The sequence below is a fragment of the Mobula hypostoma genome, chromosome 14, assembly GCF_963921235.1.
Source record: "Mobula hypostoma chromosome 14, sMobHyp1.1, whole genome shotgun sequence".
In the NCBI taxonomy this organism is placed as follows: domain Eukaryota; kingdom Metazoa; phylum Chordata; class Chondrichthyes; order Myliobatiformes; family Myliobatidae; genus Mobula; species Mobula hypostoma.
In genome coordinates, this window is record NC_086110.1 from 12,454,376 (window position 1) to 12,473,283 (window position 18,908).

The window sequence follows — 18,908 nt, forward strand, 5'->3', positions numbered from 1 at the left end:
AAACACCCAATTAAGCAAGCACTAAGGAAAGGGAAGATAGATTATGAAAATAAACTAGCTCAAACGTAACATAGTAGAAGTTTTTATAATTATATAAAGCAGAAAAGGGTAAATAAAGTGATGGGAGGTCCCTTGCAAGATGAGGAAGGGGAATGAATATTAGGTCATGTGGAAATAGTGTAGGTGTTGAACAACTGTTTATAGTGGTCTTGAAGGTGAAAGACATGTTTAACATGCCAAAAAGAGAGATGTTATAGATCTGGTGGGAGGCGAGGACCTTGATGCAAAATGCTGTCACTAAAGAGGTAGTGATGAGCAAACCAGTGCCCTAAAGACAGACGAGTCCCCTGGTCTTGATGGGATGCAAATCCATGTACTGTAAGAAAAAAATGGCAGAAGTTACAGTGGACATAATTGTGATGATTTACCACATTTCTCTGGACTTTGGACAAATCCCAACAGATTGGAAAACAGTGAATGTCACCCCACTGTTTGAAAAAGGTGGGTCAATTAGCTTATCATCTGTAGTAAGGAAAAATGTTTGAAGATATCATGAAGGAAGAAATAGTGAGACATCTGGATAGAAGTAGTTCCATCAGGATGACACAGCATGGATTCATGAAGGGCAGGTTCTGTTTGACAACCTTACTGGAGTTCTTTGCACATATAATGAATGCAATGGATAGAGGGCAACGGGTGAATGTTGTGTACTTGAATTTCTAGAAGGCATTCAATAAGGTCCACATAAAAGACTTATCCATAAGATAACAATGTATGGAGTTGGGGATAAGATATTAGCATGGATAGTAGATCAGTTAACCAATAGAAAGCAGACAACTGGGATAAATGGATAATTCTTTGGTTGGCAATCAGTGGTGAGTGGGGTGTCACATGGATCAGTGTTGGGCCTTCATACGTTTACGATATAACAATTTGGAAGAGGGGACAAGGTGTTGTGTCTAAGTTTGCTGATGACACTATACTGAATAGAAAAACAAATTGTGCAGAAGATAAGGAGAATTTAAAGAGAATTATAGATAAGTTAAGAGAATGGCCAATGTTCTGGAAGATGGAGTACAACATTGGGAAATGTAAGGTCATCCATTTTGGAAGGGAAAAATTAAAGATCAGATTATTGTATAAATCATGAAAGATTGTTGTCCAGGGGGAGTACTTGTGCATGAATTGCAAAAAGTTGGTTTGCAGGTACATCAGGTTATCAAGAAGGCAAATGGAATGCTGATCCTCATTGCTAGAAGGATTTAATTTAAGAGCAGGGGGGTTATGTTGCAACTAGGTACTAGTGAGCCCACTCCTGGAATACTGCATGCAATTCTGGTACCATTACTTTAGCAAAGATGTACTGTCTTTTGAGGTGGTGCAGAGGAAGTTCACCAGGTTGATTCCTGGAGATAGTAGGAGTTAGTCTATGGGAAGAAATTGAGTCACCAGGGTCTTTAATGGCTGGAATTCAGAAGAATGAGAGTGTATCTTATAGAAGGGTATAACATTATGAAAGGGATAGATAAGAGAAGGGCAGGAAAGTTATTTTTACTTTTAGGGTGGCACACTAGCTCAGTGGTTAGAGTAATGATGCAGGTTCAATACCCACCACTATCTGTAAGACCATATGACCAAAGATATAGGAGCAGAAGTTTGCCATTTGACCCATCAAGTCTGCTTCAATCACAGGCTGATCCAGTTCTTCCAGTCATCCCTATTCCACTGCCATCTCCCCATACTCTTTTGATGTCCTGGCTAATCAAGAACCTATCTATCTCTGCCTTAAATATACCCAGCGACTTGGCCTCCACACCCACTCGTGGCAACAAATTCCACAGATTTACCACCTTCTGACTAAAGTAATTTCTCTGCATCTCTGTTCTAAATGGACATCCTTCAATCCTGAAGTTGTGCCCCCTTGTCCTCGACTCCCCTACCATGGGAAATAACTTTGCCATATCTAATTTGTTCAGGACTTTTAACATTTGGAATGTTTCATTGAGATCTTCCCTCATTCTTCTGAACTCCAGGGAATATAGCCCAAGAGCTGGCAGACTTTCCTCATATGGTCACCCTTTCATTTCAGGAATCATTCTTGTGACTGCACGCAATACTCCAAGTGTGGTTTCACGAGTGTCTTATAGAGCCTCAACATCACATCCCTGCTCTAATACTCTATACCTCTAGAAATGAATGCCAACATTGCATTTGCCTTCTTCACCACCAACTCAATCTGGAGGTTAATCTTGAGGGTATCCTACACAAATGCCAAGTCCCTTTGCACCTCTGCATTTTGAATTCTCTCCCCATCTAAATAATAGTCTGTCCGTTTATTTTTTCCACCAAAGTGCATGACCATACACTTTCCAACATTGTATTTCATTTGCCACTTTGCCCATTCCCCTAAACTATCTTAGTCTCTTTACAGGCTCTGTGTTTCCTCAACACTATCCACTCTCCACCTATCTTTGTATCATTGGCAAATCTTTGACATACAGTACATTGTAAAAAGCAGTGGTTCCAAAACCAATCCCTGTGGAACTCCACTGGTAACTGGCAGCCAGCTAGAATAGGATCTTTTTATTCCCACTCCCTGTTTTCTGCCAATCAGCTAATGCTTCACCCATGCTAATAACTTCCCTGTAATTCCATGGGCTCTTATCTTTCTAAGCAGCCTCATATGTGACACCTTGTCAAACACCTTCTGAAAATCCAAGTACACCACATCTACTATATCTCCTTTGTCTACCCTGCCTGTAAATTTCTCAAAAAATTGCAGTAGGTTAGTCGGGCAGGATTTTCCTTTCAGGAAACCATGCTGGCTTTGGCCTATCTCGTCATGTGCCTCCAGGTACCCCGTCATCTCATCCCTAACAATTGATTCTAACAACTTCCCAACCACTGATGTCAGGCTAACAAGTCCATAGTTTCCTTTCTGCTGCCTCCCACCCTTCTTAAATAGCAGAGTAACATTTGCCATTTTCCAATCATCCGGTACAAAGCCAGAAACTATCGATTTTTGAAAGATCATTGTTAATAACTTTGTAATTTCTCCCGCTACTTCCTTCAGATCCTGAGGGTACATTCCATCAGTTCCAAACCATTAAGCTTCCATAATTTTCACTGCACATACTTAACTTCCTTGACTCTCTTGAATGAATAGTATACTGCAGATGTCTTCCACTGTGAAGACTGATGCAAAATACGGATTCATTTCCTCTACCATCTCTGAGTCTCTCATTACAATATCTCCAGCGTCATTTTCTATTGGTCCTGTATCTACCCTCAACTCTCGTTTACCCTTTATATACTTAAAAAAGCTTCTTTGATAATAGTCACCAACTTTCTTTCAAAGTTCATCTTTCCCTTTCTAATGACCTTCTTAGTTTCTTTCTGTAAGTTTTTAAAAGCTTCCCAATCATCTCTCTACCCACTAGCTTTGGCTTCCTTGTATGCCCTCTCTTTTGCTTTTACTTTGGCTCTGACTTCACTTGTCAGCCACAGTAGTGTCCTCCTTCCACTCGAAAATTCCTTCTTATTTGGAATATATCTGTCGTGCACTTCCCTCATTTTTCGCAGTAACTCCAGCCATTGCTGCTGTGCTGTCCTTCCTGCTAGTGTCCCTTTCCAGTCAAATTTGGCCAGTTCCCCTCTCATGCCATTGTAATTTCCTTTATTCCACTGAAATACCAACACTTTGGAATTCAGTTTCTCCTTCTCAAATTGCAAAGTAAATTTGATCATATTGTGATCACTGTTCCCTAAGGGTTCCTTAACCTTAAGTTCTCTTATCACCTCCGGATCATTGCACAACACCCAATCCAGCACAGTCAATTCCCTAGAGGACTCAACAACAAGCTGTTCTAAAAAGCCATCCCTTAGACATTCTACAAATTTTCTCTCTTGAGGTCCAGTACTGGCCTGGTTTTCCCAATCCACTTTCATGTTAAAATCCCCAACAATTATGACATTGCCCTTCTGACACAACTTTTCTATCTCCTGCTGTAATTTGTAATCCACATCCTGGCTGCTGTGCTGGTACATTCTCCACGTGACCATGTGGATTTCCTCTGGGTGTTCTGGTTTCCTCCCATATTCCAAAGACATATGTTTAGCAGGTTCATTGGTCACATGGGCATAATTGGGCAGTCTGGGCTCATTGGCTCAGAAGGGTTTGTTGCCGTACTGTAACGCTAAAATTAAAAAAAAATAAAAGTTAGTTAGACTAAAACTAAGGGACGTAGCCTCAAGATTTGGGGGAATAGATTTAGGACAGAGAAGAGAAGAAATTGCTTTTCCCAGAAGGTAGTGAACCTGTGGAATTTTGTACCTCATTAAATATACTTAAGACACAGTTCGATGGATTTCTACACAGTAGGGGAATTAAGGGTTATGGGGGGAAAGGCAGGTAGGTGGAATTGAGTCCATGGCCAGATCAGCCGTGATCTTATTGAATATTAGAGTAGTCTGGATGGGCAAATGGCCAACTCCCGCTCCTATACCCCATGTTCTTATGTTTATGTTAGGGTAGTTTTCAATTGTCCATATGAATGCAAAATGAATGTTTTAACAATAATCCTGCCTTTGCTGATGGTAATAGAACATAGAACACTACAGCACAGTAAAGACCCTTCTGCCCACAATATTCTGCTGACTTTTTAACCTACTCCAAGATCAATCTAATGCTTCCCTCCCACATAGCATTCCATTTTTCTTTCATCCGTGTGCCTGTTTGAGAGTCTATCATGCTCAGCAGTGTTTTCCAAGATCATGTCACTCTCTATGTAAGCAATAAAACATACCTCTGATAGAACCCCCCCCCCCATACTTTCCTCCAAATATCTTAAAATTATGCCCTCCCATATTAGCCATTTACACCCTGGAAAAAGTTGCAGGCTGACCACTTTATCCGTGTTTCTCATCTCTCATCCTCCTTCACTCCAAAAAGAAAAGCCGAGGCTTGCTCAACCATTCCTCATAAGGTTTGTTCTCTAATCCAGGCAGCATCCTGGTAATCTCCTCTGCACCATCTCTAAATATTCCACACCCTTCCTATAATGACGTGACCAAAACTGAACACAATATTCCAACTGTAGTCCAACCTGAGTTTTATCGAGGAGCTCTTGAACTCAGTCCTCTGACTAATGAAGACCAACACATCATATGCCATTGTAATTACTGTAAATGCTTGCACAGCAACTTTGAGATATCTATAGGCATGGGCCCCAAGATCCCGTTGTTCCTCCATGCTGCTGCGAATCCTGTGATTAATCCTGACTATTACCTTCAAGTATCACTACGCACCTTTCCAGATTAAAATCCATCTGCCAGTGCTCAGCCCAGCTTTGCATCCTGTCAGGGTCCTGTTGTAACCTTCTACACTATCCACACCACCAACCATCTGCAAACTTACTATCTCACAAATATCTCACCTTTCCACTTCCTCATCCAAAAATGTTTTTGAAAAATCACAAGAGCAGGGGTGCCAGAGCAGATCTCTGTGGAACATCACTAGTCGTCAACCTCTGGGCAGAGTATACTCCATCCATTACTGCCCTCTGTTTTCTGTGGGCTGGCCAGTTCTGGATCCACACAGCCAAGTTTTCCTTAATCCAGTGCCTCCTGATTTTCTGAATGACCCTACCATGATGAGCCCTGTTAAATGCTTTATTAAAATCCATATACAAACATCCACTGCTCTACCTTCATCAAATTGTTTTGTCACTACCTTGGAGAATTCAGTCAGGCTCGTGAGACATAATATGCCCCTCACAAATCATGCTGGTTATCCCTAATCAGACTATCCTTCTCCAAATCCTGTCTCTAGGAATCCTGTCCGATAGTTTGCCCACTCACTGGGATACAAATCCGAAGATTATTCTTATTACCTTGAGCAAAAGAATAATGTTTGCCAACCTCCAATCTTCTGGTACTTCACCTGTGGCCAGTGAGGATGCAAAAATCATTGCTATGGGTGCAGCAGTTATCTAGGATATATTCCATTCAGCCCCAGTACATTTCTATCCCAATGTTTTTCAAATGTTCCAGCACATTCTCGTTCTTAATGTTGACATGTTCCAGCATGTTAGCCTTTTCTACACCGTTCTCACATTCATTAAGGACACCCTCACTGGTAAATGCTGAAGCAAGTTTTTCATTGAGGACCTTAATACTGGGAAATTATAGGCCGGTGAGTCTGATACGAGAAATGGGCATTTTATTGGAAAATATTCTAAGGAACTGGATATACAAGTATTTGGATAGATATGGATTGATTGGGGATCGTCAGCATGGGTCTGTGCATGATAGGTTGTGTCTAACCAATTTTATAGTTTTACGAGGAAGTTACCAGGAAGAATGATGAAGGCATGACAGTGGATGCTGTTTACATGGACTTGACCAAGGCCTTTGATAAGGTCTCACATGTGATGTTGGTCAAGAATGTTCATTCACTGGGCATTCAGGATGAGGTAGTAAATTGGGTTAGACATTGGCTTTGTAGGAGAAGTCAGAGAGTGGTAGTAGATGGTTGCCTGTCTGACAGGAGGCCTGTGACTAGTGGAGTGCCGCAGGTATCGGTGCTGGGTCCATTGCTGTTTGTCATCTATATCAACAATGTGGATGATAATGTGGTAAATTGGATCAGCAAATTTGCCGATGACACCATGATTTGGGCTGTAGTGGTCAATGAGGAAGGCTATCAAAGCTTGCAGCAGGATCTGGACCAGCTGGAAAAATAGGCTGAAAAATGGCAGATGGAATTTAATGCAGACAGGTGTGAGGTGTTGCACATTGGGAGGACAAACCAGGGGAGGACTTGCACAGTGAACGGTGGAGCACTGAGGAGTGCAGTAGAAGAGGGGGATATGGGCTTACAGATCCATATTTCCTTGAAAGTAGCATCACGGGTAGATACGGTCACAAAGAGAGCTTTGGCATGTTGGCCATAAATAAAAAAAAATTGAGTACAGGAGCTGGGATGTTATGTTGGAGTTGTATAAGATAATGGTGACTCCCAATTTGGACTATTGTGTGAAGCTACCTACCTACAGAAAAAATATCAATAAGATTGAAAGAATGCAGAGAAAATTTACAAGACTGTTGCCAGGACTTGAGGACCTGAGTTATAGGGAAAGGTTGAAGAGGTTAGGACTTCATTCCCTGGAGCGTAGGAGAATGAGGGAAGATTTGATAAAGGTATGCAAAATTATGAGGCGTATAGCTAGGGTAAGTGCAAGCAGACTTTTTCCAGTAACTAGAAGAAAAAGTCTAAAGGTCATGGGTCGAGGGTGAAATGTGAAATGTTTAAGGGTAACACTGTGGGGAACAACTTCACTCAGAGGCTGGAATGAGCTGCCAGCAGAAGTGGTGGATGCGGGTACAATTTCAATATTTAAGAGAAATTTGGATGGTAGTTTGCCTCCCTGGTGCCAGGGTCCGGGATATTTCTGATCGTGTCCAAGATATCCTGAAGTAGGAGGGTGAGGAGCCAGAGGTCGTGGTACATATAGGTACCAATGACATAGGTAGGAAAAGGGATGAGGTCCTGAAAGGAGAATATAGGGAGCTAGGAAGGGAGTTGAGAAAAAGGACCGCAAAGGTAGTAATCTCGGGATTACTGCCTGTGCCACGCGACAGTGAGAGTAGGAATGCGATGAGGTGGAGGATAAATGCGTGGCTGAGGGATTGGAGCAGGGGGGAGGATTAAAGTTTTTGGATCATTGGGACCTCTTTTGGCGCAGGCGTGACCTGTACAAAAAGGACGGGTTACACTTGAATCCCAGGGGGACCAATATCCTGGCAGGGAGATTAGCGGGGGCTACTGAGGTGACTTTAAACTAGAATGGTTGGGGGGTGGGAATCAAATTAAAGAGGCTAGGCGTGAGGAGGTTAGTTCACAACAGGGAGATGGGAACCAGTGCAGAGAGACAGAGGGGTGTAAAGTGAGGGTAGAAGCAAAAAGTACAAAGGAGAAAAGTAAAAGTTGCAGGCTGACAAATCCAGGGCAAGCATTAAAAAGGGCCACTTTTCAACATAATTGTATAAGGGCTAAGAGAGTTGTAAAAGAGCGCCTGAAGGCTTTGTGTGTCAATGCAAGGAGCATTCATAATAAGGTGGATGAATTGAAAGTGCAGATTGTTATTAATGATTATGATATAGTTGTGATCACAGAGGCATGGCTCCAGGGTGACCAGGGATGGGAGCTCAACGTTCAGGGATATTCAATATTCAGGAGGGATAGACATGAAGGAAGGGGAGATGGGGTGGCGTTGCTGGTTAAAGAAGAGATTAACGCAACAGAAAGGAAGGACATAAGCCGGGAAGATGTGGAATCGATATGGGTAGAGCTGTGTAACACTAAGGGGCAGAAGACGCTGGTGGGAGTTGTGTACAGGCCACCTAACGGTAGTAGTGAGGTTGGAGATGGTATTAAACAGGAAGTTAGAAATGTGTGCAATAAAGGAACAGCAGTTATAACGGGTGACTTCAATCTACATGTAGATTGGGTGAACCAAATTGGTAAAGGTGCTGAGGAAGAGGATTTCTTGGAATGTATGCGGGATGGTTTTTTGAACCAACATGTCCAGGAACCAACTAGAGAGCAGGCTATTCTGGACTGGGTTTTGAGCAATGAGGAAGGGTTAATTAGCAATCTTGTCGTGAGAGGCCCCTTGGGTAAGAGTGACCATAATATGGTGGAATTCTTCATTAAGATGGAGAGTGACATAGTTAATTCAGAAACAAAGGTTCTGAACTTAAAGAGGGGTAACTTTGAAGGTATGAGACGTGAATTAGCTAAGATAGACTGGCAAATGACACTTCAAGGATTGACGGTGGATATGCAATGGCAAGCATTTAAAGGTTGCATGGATGAACTACAACAATTGTTCATCCCAGTTTGGCAAAAGAATAAATCAAGGAAGGTAGTGCACCCGTGGCTGACAAGAGAAATTAGGGATAGTATCAATTTCAAAGAAGAAGCATACAAATTAGCCAGAGAAAGTGGCTCACCTGAGGACTGGGAGAAATTCAGAGTTCAGCAGAGGAGGACAAAGGGCTTAATTAGGAAGGGGAAAAAAGATTATGAGAGAAAACTGGCAGGGAACATAAAAACGGACTGTAAAAGCTTTTATAGATATGTAAAAAGGAAAAGACTGGTAAAGACAAATGTAGGTCCCCTGCAGACAGAAACAGGTAAATTGATTATGGGGAGCAAGGACATGGCAGACCAATTGAATAATTACTTTGGTTCTGTCTTCACTAAGGAGGACATAAATAATCTTCCAGAAATAGTAGGGGACAGAGGATCCAGTGAGATGGAGGAACTGAGTGAAATACATGTTAGTAGGGAAGTGGTGTTAGGTAAATTGAAGAGATTGAAGGCAGATAAATCCCCAGGGCCAGATGGTCTGCATCCTAGAGTGCTTAAGGAAGTAGCCCAAGAAATAGTGGATGCATTAGTGATAATTTTTCAAAACTCGTTAGATTCTGGACTAGTTCCTGAGGATTGGAGAGTGACTAATGTAACCCCACTTTTTAAAAAAGGAGGGAGAGAGAAACCGGGGAATTATAGACCGGTTAGCCTAACGTCGGTGGTGGGGAAACTGCTGGAGTCAGTTATCAAGGATGTGATAACAGCACATTTGGAAAGTGGTGAAATCATCGGACAAAGTCAGCATGGATTTGTGAAAGGAAAATCATGTCTGACGAATCTCATAGAATTTTTTGAGGATGTAACTAGTAGAGTGGATAGGGGAGAACCAGTGGATGTGGTATATTTGGATTTTCAAAAGGCTTTTGACAAGGTCCCACACAGGAGATTAGTGTGCAAACTTAAAGCACACGGTATTGGGGGTAAGGTATTGGTGTGGGTGGAGAATTGGTTAGCAGACAGGAAGCAAAGAGTGGGAATAAACGGGACCTTTTCAGAATGGCAGGCGGTGACTAGTGGGGTACCGCAAGGCTCAGTGCTGGGACCCCAGTTGTTTACAATATATATTAATGACTTGGATGAGGGAATTAAATGCAGCATCTCCAAGTTTGCGGATGACCCAAAGCTGGGTGGCAGTGTTAGCTGTGAGGAGGATGCTAAGAGGATGCAGGGTGACTTGGATAGGTTGGGTGAGTGGGCAAATTCATGGCAGATGCAATTTAATGTGGATAAATGTGAAGTTATCCACTTTGGTGGCAAAAATAGGAAAACAGATTATTATCTGAATGGTGGCCGATTAGGAAAAGGGGAGGTGCAACGAGACCTGGGTGTCATTATACACCAGTCATTGAAAGTGGGCATGCAGGTACAGCAGGCGGTGAAAAAGGCGAATGGTATGCTGGCATTTATAGCGAGAGGATTCGAGTACAGGAGCAGGGAGGTACTACTGCAGTTGTACAAGGCCTTGGTGAGACCACACCTGGAGTATTGTGTGCAGCTTTGGTCCCCTAATCTGAGGAAAGACATCCTTGCCATAGAGGGAGTACAAAGAAGGTTCACCAGATTGATTCCTGGGATGGCAGGACTTTCATATGAAGAAAAACTGGATGAACTGGGCTTGTACTCATTGGAATTTAGAAGATTGAGGGGGAATCTGATTGAAACGTATAAAATCCTAAAGGGATTGGACAGGCTAGATGCAGGAAGATTGTTCCCAATGTTGGGGAAGTCCAGAACGAGGGGCCACAGTTTGAGGATAGAGGGGAAGCCTTTTAGGACCGAGATTAGGAAAAACTTCTTCACACAGAGAGTGGTGAATCTGTGGAATTCTCTGCCACAGGAAACAGTTGAGGCCAGTTCATTGGCTATATTTAAGAGGGAGTTAGGTATGGCCCTTGTGGCTACGGGAGTCAGGGGGTATGGAGGGAAGGCTGGGGCAGGGTTCTGAGTTGGATGATCAGCCATGATCATAATAAATGGCGGTGCAGGCTCGAAGGGCCGAATGGCCTACTCCTGCACCTATTTTCTATGTTTCTATGTACATGGATGGGAGGCATATGGTGGGCTATGGTCCAGGTGCAGGTCAATGGGTCTAGACAGTAATAGTTCAGAACGTACTAGATGGGCCAAAAGGCCTATTTCTGTATAGTAGTGTTCTTTGACTCTATGATCTCCCCTAATTTCACAGACTCCAGGCACACATTTCCTCTTTAATCCCTGATCTGTCCTACCTTCACTCTAGTCATCCTTCTAATCTTCACATACGTGTAGAATGCCTTGGGATTTTCCTTAATCCTACTCACCAAGGCCTTCTCATTGTCTCTTCTAGCTCTCCTAAGTCTCTTCTTAAGCTCTTCCCTAGTTATCTTACAACTGTCAAGAGCCTGTCTGATCCTTGCTTTCTTAACTTAGGTATACTTCCTTTTCCCTCTTGACTAGATGTCCCACTTCTTTTATCAGCCATGGTTTCTTCACCTTGCCAACCTTTCCCTACCTCAAAGGGACAAACCTATCCAGAATGCCATGCATGTGCTCCTGAAACAAACTCCATATTTCCATTGTACATTTCCCTGAGTACATCTGTTCCCATTTATGTTCTCAAGTTCCTGCCAAATAGCTTCATAATTTGCCCTTCCCCAATTAAATATTTTGCCATACAGTATGCTCCCAAACCTATCCAAGGTTATGGTAATAGTCAAGGAGTTGTGGTCACTGTCTCTAAAATGCTCACCCAGAGAGAGATTGTTCTCTTGACCAGGCTCACTGCTTTGTACTATATCCAGCATGGCCTCTCCTCTGGATGGCCTGTCCACATATTGTGTTAGGAGTCCTTCCTGGACAATCCTTCTGGAAGATGTCTACAGAGTAGGTTTACAGTGCAATTACAGAATCACTACTTTAGATAAACGAAAAAGAGAAATGTTATGGTCACCGATTTATAATGACATATTGATTATAAACTGGTGCAGTGCTATGTTACAACTAAGAGGAGGCAGGGATGTTGAGACTATGCAATCGCTGTATTTACTAAGATATGGAGATGAAATTATGCATTAAGTACTGATTTAACAGGCTTCTAAATGGTGGGGCTCTGTAATGGTGTCCCCCGCTTTTCGAATGTTCGTTTTATGAAACCTCACTGTTACGAAAGACCTTCATTAGTACCCTGTTTTTGCTTTCAGAAGGTGTTTTCACTGTTACAAAGAAAGGCAGCGCGCGAAAAATCAGTGCGTGATAAAAGGCAGCGCGCGCCCCGAGCAGCCGCTCTCCCCCGGATTCGGAACGGTATTGCCTTAACACGTTGCATTGAGCAGCCGTTAGCAAGATGAGTTCTAAGGTGTCGGAAAAGCCTGAAAGAGTAAGGGTGTTACATTTAGCTTAAAACTAGACATAATTAAACATTTCGATCGTGGTGAACGAAGTAAGGACAAAGTGAGTTTGGCTTGTGGAAGTTGACGAAGATGATGTTGAAGAGGTTTTGGCATCCCATGACCAAGAACTGATAGATGAAAAGCTGATGTAATTGGAAGAGGAAAGGATAACAATCAAAACCGAATGCAACCGAATGCAGAAAGTGAAGCAACTGCGTGAGATTTTCTCTGCAATGATAAAGTATGACTTTAATTTTGAAAGGGTACATAGGTTTAGGGGATATTTGCAGGATGGTTTGAGTCCTTACAAACAACTGTATGATAGAAAAATGCACGAGGCTCAGCAGTCAAGCAAGCCTTCCACATCAGCCACAGCAGATGACGAACCTCGACCTTCGACATCGAGGCGGACAGTCATAGGAGAAGATGAGCTGCCTGCCCTGATCGACGATGAGATGACACCCCCGTGTCCCACTACCCCAACACCTGTGCCCCGGACAGATACTGTACCGATTTGCGAAGAACGCAGCGGTAGCCAGGAGGCGCACAGCACATCTTTAAGAAAAAAGCCGAAATAAACATGCTAATTAATTAGGTGCCACCTAGCACGTAATTGTCAGCCCAGATCAGAGGCGATGTAATGGGCAATCGCCTCTGATCCGCGCCAACATTTACGTGCCGGGCAGCACCTAATTAATTAGCATGTTTATTTTGGCTTTTTTCTTAAAGATGTGCTGAGTACCTCCTGGCTACCGCTGCGTTCTTTGCGGCAATGTATCGGGACGGCGGCCCGGAGGGTGGGGGCCACTGCATCACCCAGCTTGCAACGACTCAGTCTAATACACCATCATCAGTCTGCTTGGCGCTGTTTTCCCAATTCCGGTAAGTGATACTATACTGTACGTACATTATTTCTACTTTATATAGGCTGTGTATTTTTACGTGTTATTTGGTAGATTTGGCAGCTTCATAGTTTAAAGGTTACTGGAGAGCGCGTTTATGCCAACAGCGCTTGCGTGAGATTTTCTGCCGAGAGTGCTTGCGTGAGATTTTCGCTTCGGAGATCTGTGCAGGCAATTGTTGTAGAGAAGTATTTCTACTTTATATAGGCTGTGTATTTATCATATCATTCCTGCTTTTACTATATGTTACTGTTATTTTAGGATTTATGTGTTATTTGGCATGATTTGGTAGGTTATTTTTGGGTCTGCGAACGCTCACAAGATTTTCCCATATAAATAAATGGTAATTGCTTCTTCGCTTTACGACATTTTGGCTTACGAACCGTTTCATAGGAACGCTCTACCTTCGGATGGCGGGGTAAACCTGTATTATACAAGGAATATAATGCAAGGTAATACAATCACTAATTTAATGAGAGAGGGATTGTAAGGAGTACAATATCAAATAGATTGAACAAGGATCCATTAATGAGGAATAATGTCTACACTTGTGTGTATAATGGATAAGAAGGTGACCATATGTAATGCCTGAGTTTATCATATAATGTGCGGATGTGTGCAATCAAGAATCTTGGTAAATAAAAATGAGATTTCCAGTAACTGATTGTTGTTGTTGTCAATCTCTCTAGGAGCATGACATTGAAACCCCCTATGGGATGTTGCATGTTGTTATCCGTGGTGCTCCTAAAGGAAACCGCCCAGCAATCCTGACCTACCATGATGTTGGAATGAACCGTAAGTACTGCATTGCCTATCATGGAAGAAACACGTGGCTCAGATTTGGAAATAAGATTTTTTATACAATGGCAATGAAAGGGAAGGAAGTTAACATTGAATTATTATACACATCAGGAGTTAGTGGAAAACTGGTTAATTCCACATAATAAGAATGAACAGGAAAGAGTTTTTCCTATCGAAGCATAAACAATACGAGCAGTTGAATAAGAAAGGGTTTAGTATATTGTGGCATGCAACTGGAAGGCATCGGATCTTTTGGAATTCTTTGTAAAGAGGTTGAGTGAGAAGGAGTTGGATCCCTTGGAGCTCTATGCAGGTTGATGTGGAAATGTCCTGGTCCTTTGGCATTCTGTATAATAGAATTGGATGTCCATTTTGATACTGTACAAAGAGTTTAGTCTGTTGGAAATCCATACAAGTGATTCATGGACATAATTTTGGGTGAGTAATATACTTGCAATATTAAACACTGTTTAATTATGCTTGAAGATATGCAGACCAGAGATGCAGACCAGTGTTTGTTTGCTGGTCCACCCTGACTTGCAGGTATTAGTCAGGTGAGGTATATTGGTGTTGATATTGACCTTTTCTGCCCTGGATAGGAGAGAGGAATATACAGTCAGGGTTAGTTATTCTGTGGTGCCTGTAGATAACTTAAGAGTCAACTTTAATTCTAATTCTTGCCTTTTAATGTAGAGTCAAAAACTGCTGATCTTTGGTGTCCAAACTCATGGAAACATTTGAACTTTGCTATATGATAAAGGAGACCAAGCAGCATTTAGTTTTCCTTCTGCCTTCATGATGCAGTGGTAATGGATTTGCTGGCTAGTTGGAGTCTCTGTCAAATTGACTACAACAGTCCAGGCTGAAAGTGAAAACAATTGAGGTTAAGAGGTTTGGGCAGCTGTAAATCTAGTCTTTTTCCCCCTTCTCAACCATGATGCTTTTACAGTGTCAAATTACTCATGTTTTGTGCATTCCAAATTGAATTTTAAATAAGAAATCTGTTTTTAGACAGCATCTAGGAAGGGGAATAAACAGTTGATGTTTTGCGCGAGACACTTAATATTGACCCACACTTAATATTGACCCAAAAAGGGTTTTAGTCCGAAACGTCAGCCGTTTATTATCCTGTCCATAGATGCTCTCTAATATGCTGAGCTCCTCCAGCATTTTGTATGTGTTGTTCAAGATTTTCAATATCTGCAGAATCTCTTGTGTTTATGAATTGCTAATTACTAAGTCCATTTGCTGAAGCAGTCTATTCTAGAGGTTGATTATAGGCCTACTTAAATATCATGCTGAGTATTAGTTTTAAGTTTACCTTCCATATTAAATGCAGCCTGTAATATGATTTGAATTTTTGGGACAAGGTTAAACTGTTTGTGCTATATTGTGCTGTATCAAATCTGTTAATAAACTTGAAAAGAAGATTATATCATCCACGTGGAACTATTATTTTAAGCAATAGATTGAGTGGCAAATTAAAAGAGCAGTACTTCAGAAAATAGCTGTCCATCCAGTTCCCAGGTAGACTACTGTCCTCTACACCATATCATTGGCATCACAGACTGGATACTAGTTATGATGTCTGCTTGAAGGAACAGCCTTTATTGAAAGCCATTAAAAGTGGACATTATGGGATCGTTGTTAAGGAGTGTGTTCATGCACCATGCACAACATCATTATACTTTTATAGTTGGATGTTATCTGAATGCAACAGTGATTTTTATTGGTGGGGCCCCTCTTTCCTGCTGAAATTGACCTTTTTGAAAACTGCTTGTGATCCAAGAAAAGTTGAAGGGTCTCGGCCCGAAACGTCGACTGTACCTCTTCCTATAGATGCTGCCTGGCCTGCTGCATTCACCAGCATTTTTTGTGTGTGTTGCCTGTGATCTAAGATAAAGTTTTATCTGTGGGTATTACAAATTTATGGTTCAGAGTTTTGCTTTCCTTGATTGCGATTCATAGTTGGATGCAAGGGAAATAGAGTTGCTCAAGACGGATGACAAATTTCCTATAGAGACACAAGCCCGCCCTGATTAAAGGTCATGGCCCAAGACATCAACTGATCATTTCCTTCCATTAGTGCTGCCTGACTTGCTGTTTCTTCCAGCATTTTGTGTTGTGTTAGGTACGGATTTCCAATGGTTTAGATATTAAGCCTAACTAAAGCTTGATTTCCATAGATGAAAACTTATTGGAAGATGCTTTATTTTTGAAGCTGACTAAATCTAGTATACATATAATAGTTTTTAATCACACTTTGAGAAAGAATTGTGCAAACACTAAATGATCAAGGAATTCATTTGAAGATCTAGGCATAATACTGTTATTTTAATATAGGAAAATGGACTGAAGTATCACTGTAAAAGTATCATATTGTATTTTCTCAGTTTATTTATTTTTTTTAAACCGTGGAAAACTTGCAAGTAGCACAAAGGCCATTTAGCTCATTGTGCCTGTGCTAGTCCAATAAGGACTCTGTAGCCTTTTTACCCTTCCATATTTGATTTATAACCCTGCAGGGACTCTTCAAGAACACATCCAAGTATTGCCTAAATGCAGTAAAAGTTTCTGATGCAAACACTTTCACATGGCATATATCAAATCCTTACCACCCTCTGAATGAACTCTTTTTCCTCATCCCTCTCTCTAATTGGTCCAATTATTTTAGTTTCATGTCCTCGGCTTTTCAACATTTTGCTAAGAGGAAAGGTATCATTGTCATAAGGAGGTGGCTGGGAACAGACCCAAGTGCAAGACACAGATACTGAAGTACTAGGGACAGGACAAGGATACAGGGTGAGGGCAAGGACATGGACACGAAAACCGGGAACCCGGAACAGGACTGGACAAGAGAGCTTAGGAGCCTGGGCTTGGACTCCGAGCCAGAGACTGGACAAGGACCCAGAACCTGGGTCTTGCCTCTGGCTCGGACCCCAGAACTAGGCAAGGACATGACTTGGCTGGCAGGCAGGACAAGGTTGAAGTCTTCAGACTTGAGGCGAGGCTGGAGACCCGAACTTGAGGCGAGGCTGGTGACCTGAGACTGGAGGTGAGGCTTGAGACTTGGGGTCTTGAAGCTTGGCTTGGGGCGAGGCTCAAAGCTTGGGGTCTTGAGCTCCTCCTGGGCAGGGTGCGGATCTCCACCCGACAGAGGCGAGGGACAGGAAGGGACAGAACCCACCGTAGGGTAACGGTAATCTGGCCTGATTTACCTGATGGCGGAAAGGGACAGGAAGGGACAGAACCCACCACAGGGTAACGGCAATCCGGCCTGGCTTACCCGATGGAGGCAAGGGACAGGACCCACCGCAGGGTAACGACAATCTGGCCTGGCCTACCCGATGGAGGCAAGGGACAGGACCCACCGCAGGGTAATGGCAATCTGGCCTGGCTTACCCGACGGAAGCAAGGGACAGGAAGGGAGCTAGGTTCAGGGTGGCTCCAAGACAAGACTTCAGGCGAGACGAGGCGAGAGTTACCAGCAAGACAAGCAAGGCTTCAGACAATGCAAGGCGAGACAAGAACTTCAGGTGAGGCAAGAGTTACCGGCAAGACAAAGCAAGGCTTCAGGCGAGGAAACAGAAGGCAGGGGAAGGGATACAAGGACAAGAACAATGCAGCAGCCGTGCCCTGGTCTCTGGAGGTATTTATGCAGCCAGCCCCAACGAGAATCAGCTGCTTTAAGTAGTGCTCAACAGGAACAGAAACAGGGTAGACAGGAAAACCTGCAGCAAGGGTCGATGGACCGGACCGTGAATCGGAATGCGGACTTCACGGACCAGACCATGACAATCTTCTCATTTACTGAACAAAACAAAAACAACAATTGTTGGAAATCCAAAACAAAGACACAAATTCTGGAGGTACTTAGCGGGTCAGGCAGCATCAGTGGGGAGAGGAATAAAATCAACTCCTCAGGTCAAAAATGTCTTCATTCCAAACTGGAAAAGTGAGAAAGCTGATGTGTTTCAAGTTGCAGAGAGCAGTGGGGGTAGAGGGAGCGGAGGAAATCTCCACAACAAAATGTCACTAAAGTTATCAAGGTAATAAGTATTTTAAGAATTGGCAGTTAGAAATGGAAAAGAAATCAGGAGGAAATTATTACCTTGAGTGATCTCTTAAATTAACTGTTTAATCAGTCTGTGTGGATGTGGCTGTACTTTACTGCTCTATCTCTACTGGTTTTTAACCTTTTATACTTTATACTTTATTGTCGCTAAACAATTGATACTAGAACGTACAATCATCACAGCGATATTTGATTCTGTGCTTTCCACTCCCTGGAGTACAAATATTAAATATTAAAAATATTAAAAATTAGTTAATATTAAAATTTTAAATTATAAATCATAACTAGAAAATACAAAAATGGAAAGTAAGGTAGTGCAAAAAAAACGAGAGGCAGGTCCAGATATTTGGAGGGTGCGGCCCAGATCCAGGTCAGGATCCGTTCAGCAGTCTTATCACAGTTGGAAAGAAGTTGTTCCCAAATCTGGCCGTATGGGTCTCCAAGCTCCTGAGCCTTCTCCTGGAGAGAAGAGGGACGAAAAGTATGTTGGCTGGGTGGGTCGTGTCCTTGATTATCCTGGCAGCACTGCTCCGACAGCGTGCGGTGTAAAGTGAGTCCAAGGACGGAAGATTGGTTTGTGTGATGTGCTGCGCCGTGTTCACGAGCTTCTGCAGTTTCTTTCGGTCTTGGACAGAGCAACTTGTGATGCACCCTAGAAGAATGCTTTCTACGGTGCATCTATAAAAATTAGTGAGGGTTTTAGAGAACAGGCTAAATTTATTTAGTTTTCTCAGGAAGTAAAGGTGCTCTTGGGCCTTCTTAGCAGTGAACTCTGCTTGGTTGGACCAAGTCAGTTCATTTGTGATATTGACCCCGAGGAACTT

The 18,908-nt window shown here is 42.6% G+C and overlaps 1 protein-coding gene across 10 annotated transcripts in view; it reads left to right on the top strand.

Annotated features, from left to right (window-relative positions):
* ndrg4 (NDRG family member 4) overlaps positions 1-18,908 on the top strand; it is a 279,010-nt gene that overhangs the window by 159,264 nt on the left and 100,838 nt on the right. For all 10 annotated transcript variants that reach the window (XM_063066692.1, XM_063066695.1, XM_063066691.1 and 7 more), the window contains one exon: positions 13,898-14,003. In XM_063066692.1, coding sequence (XP_062922762.1) covers positions 13,898-14,003 — 106 coding nt within the window. The remainder of the gene's footprint in view (positions 1-13,897; positions 14,004-18,908) is intronic.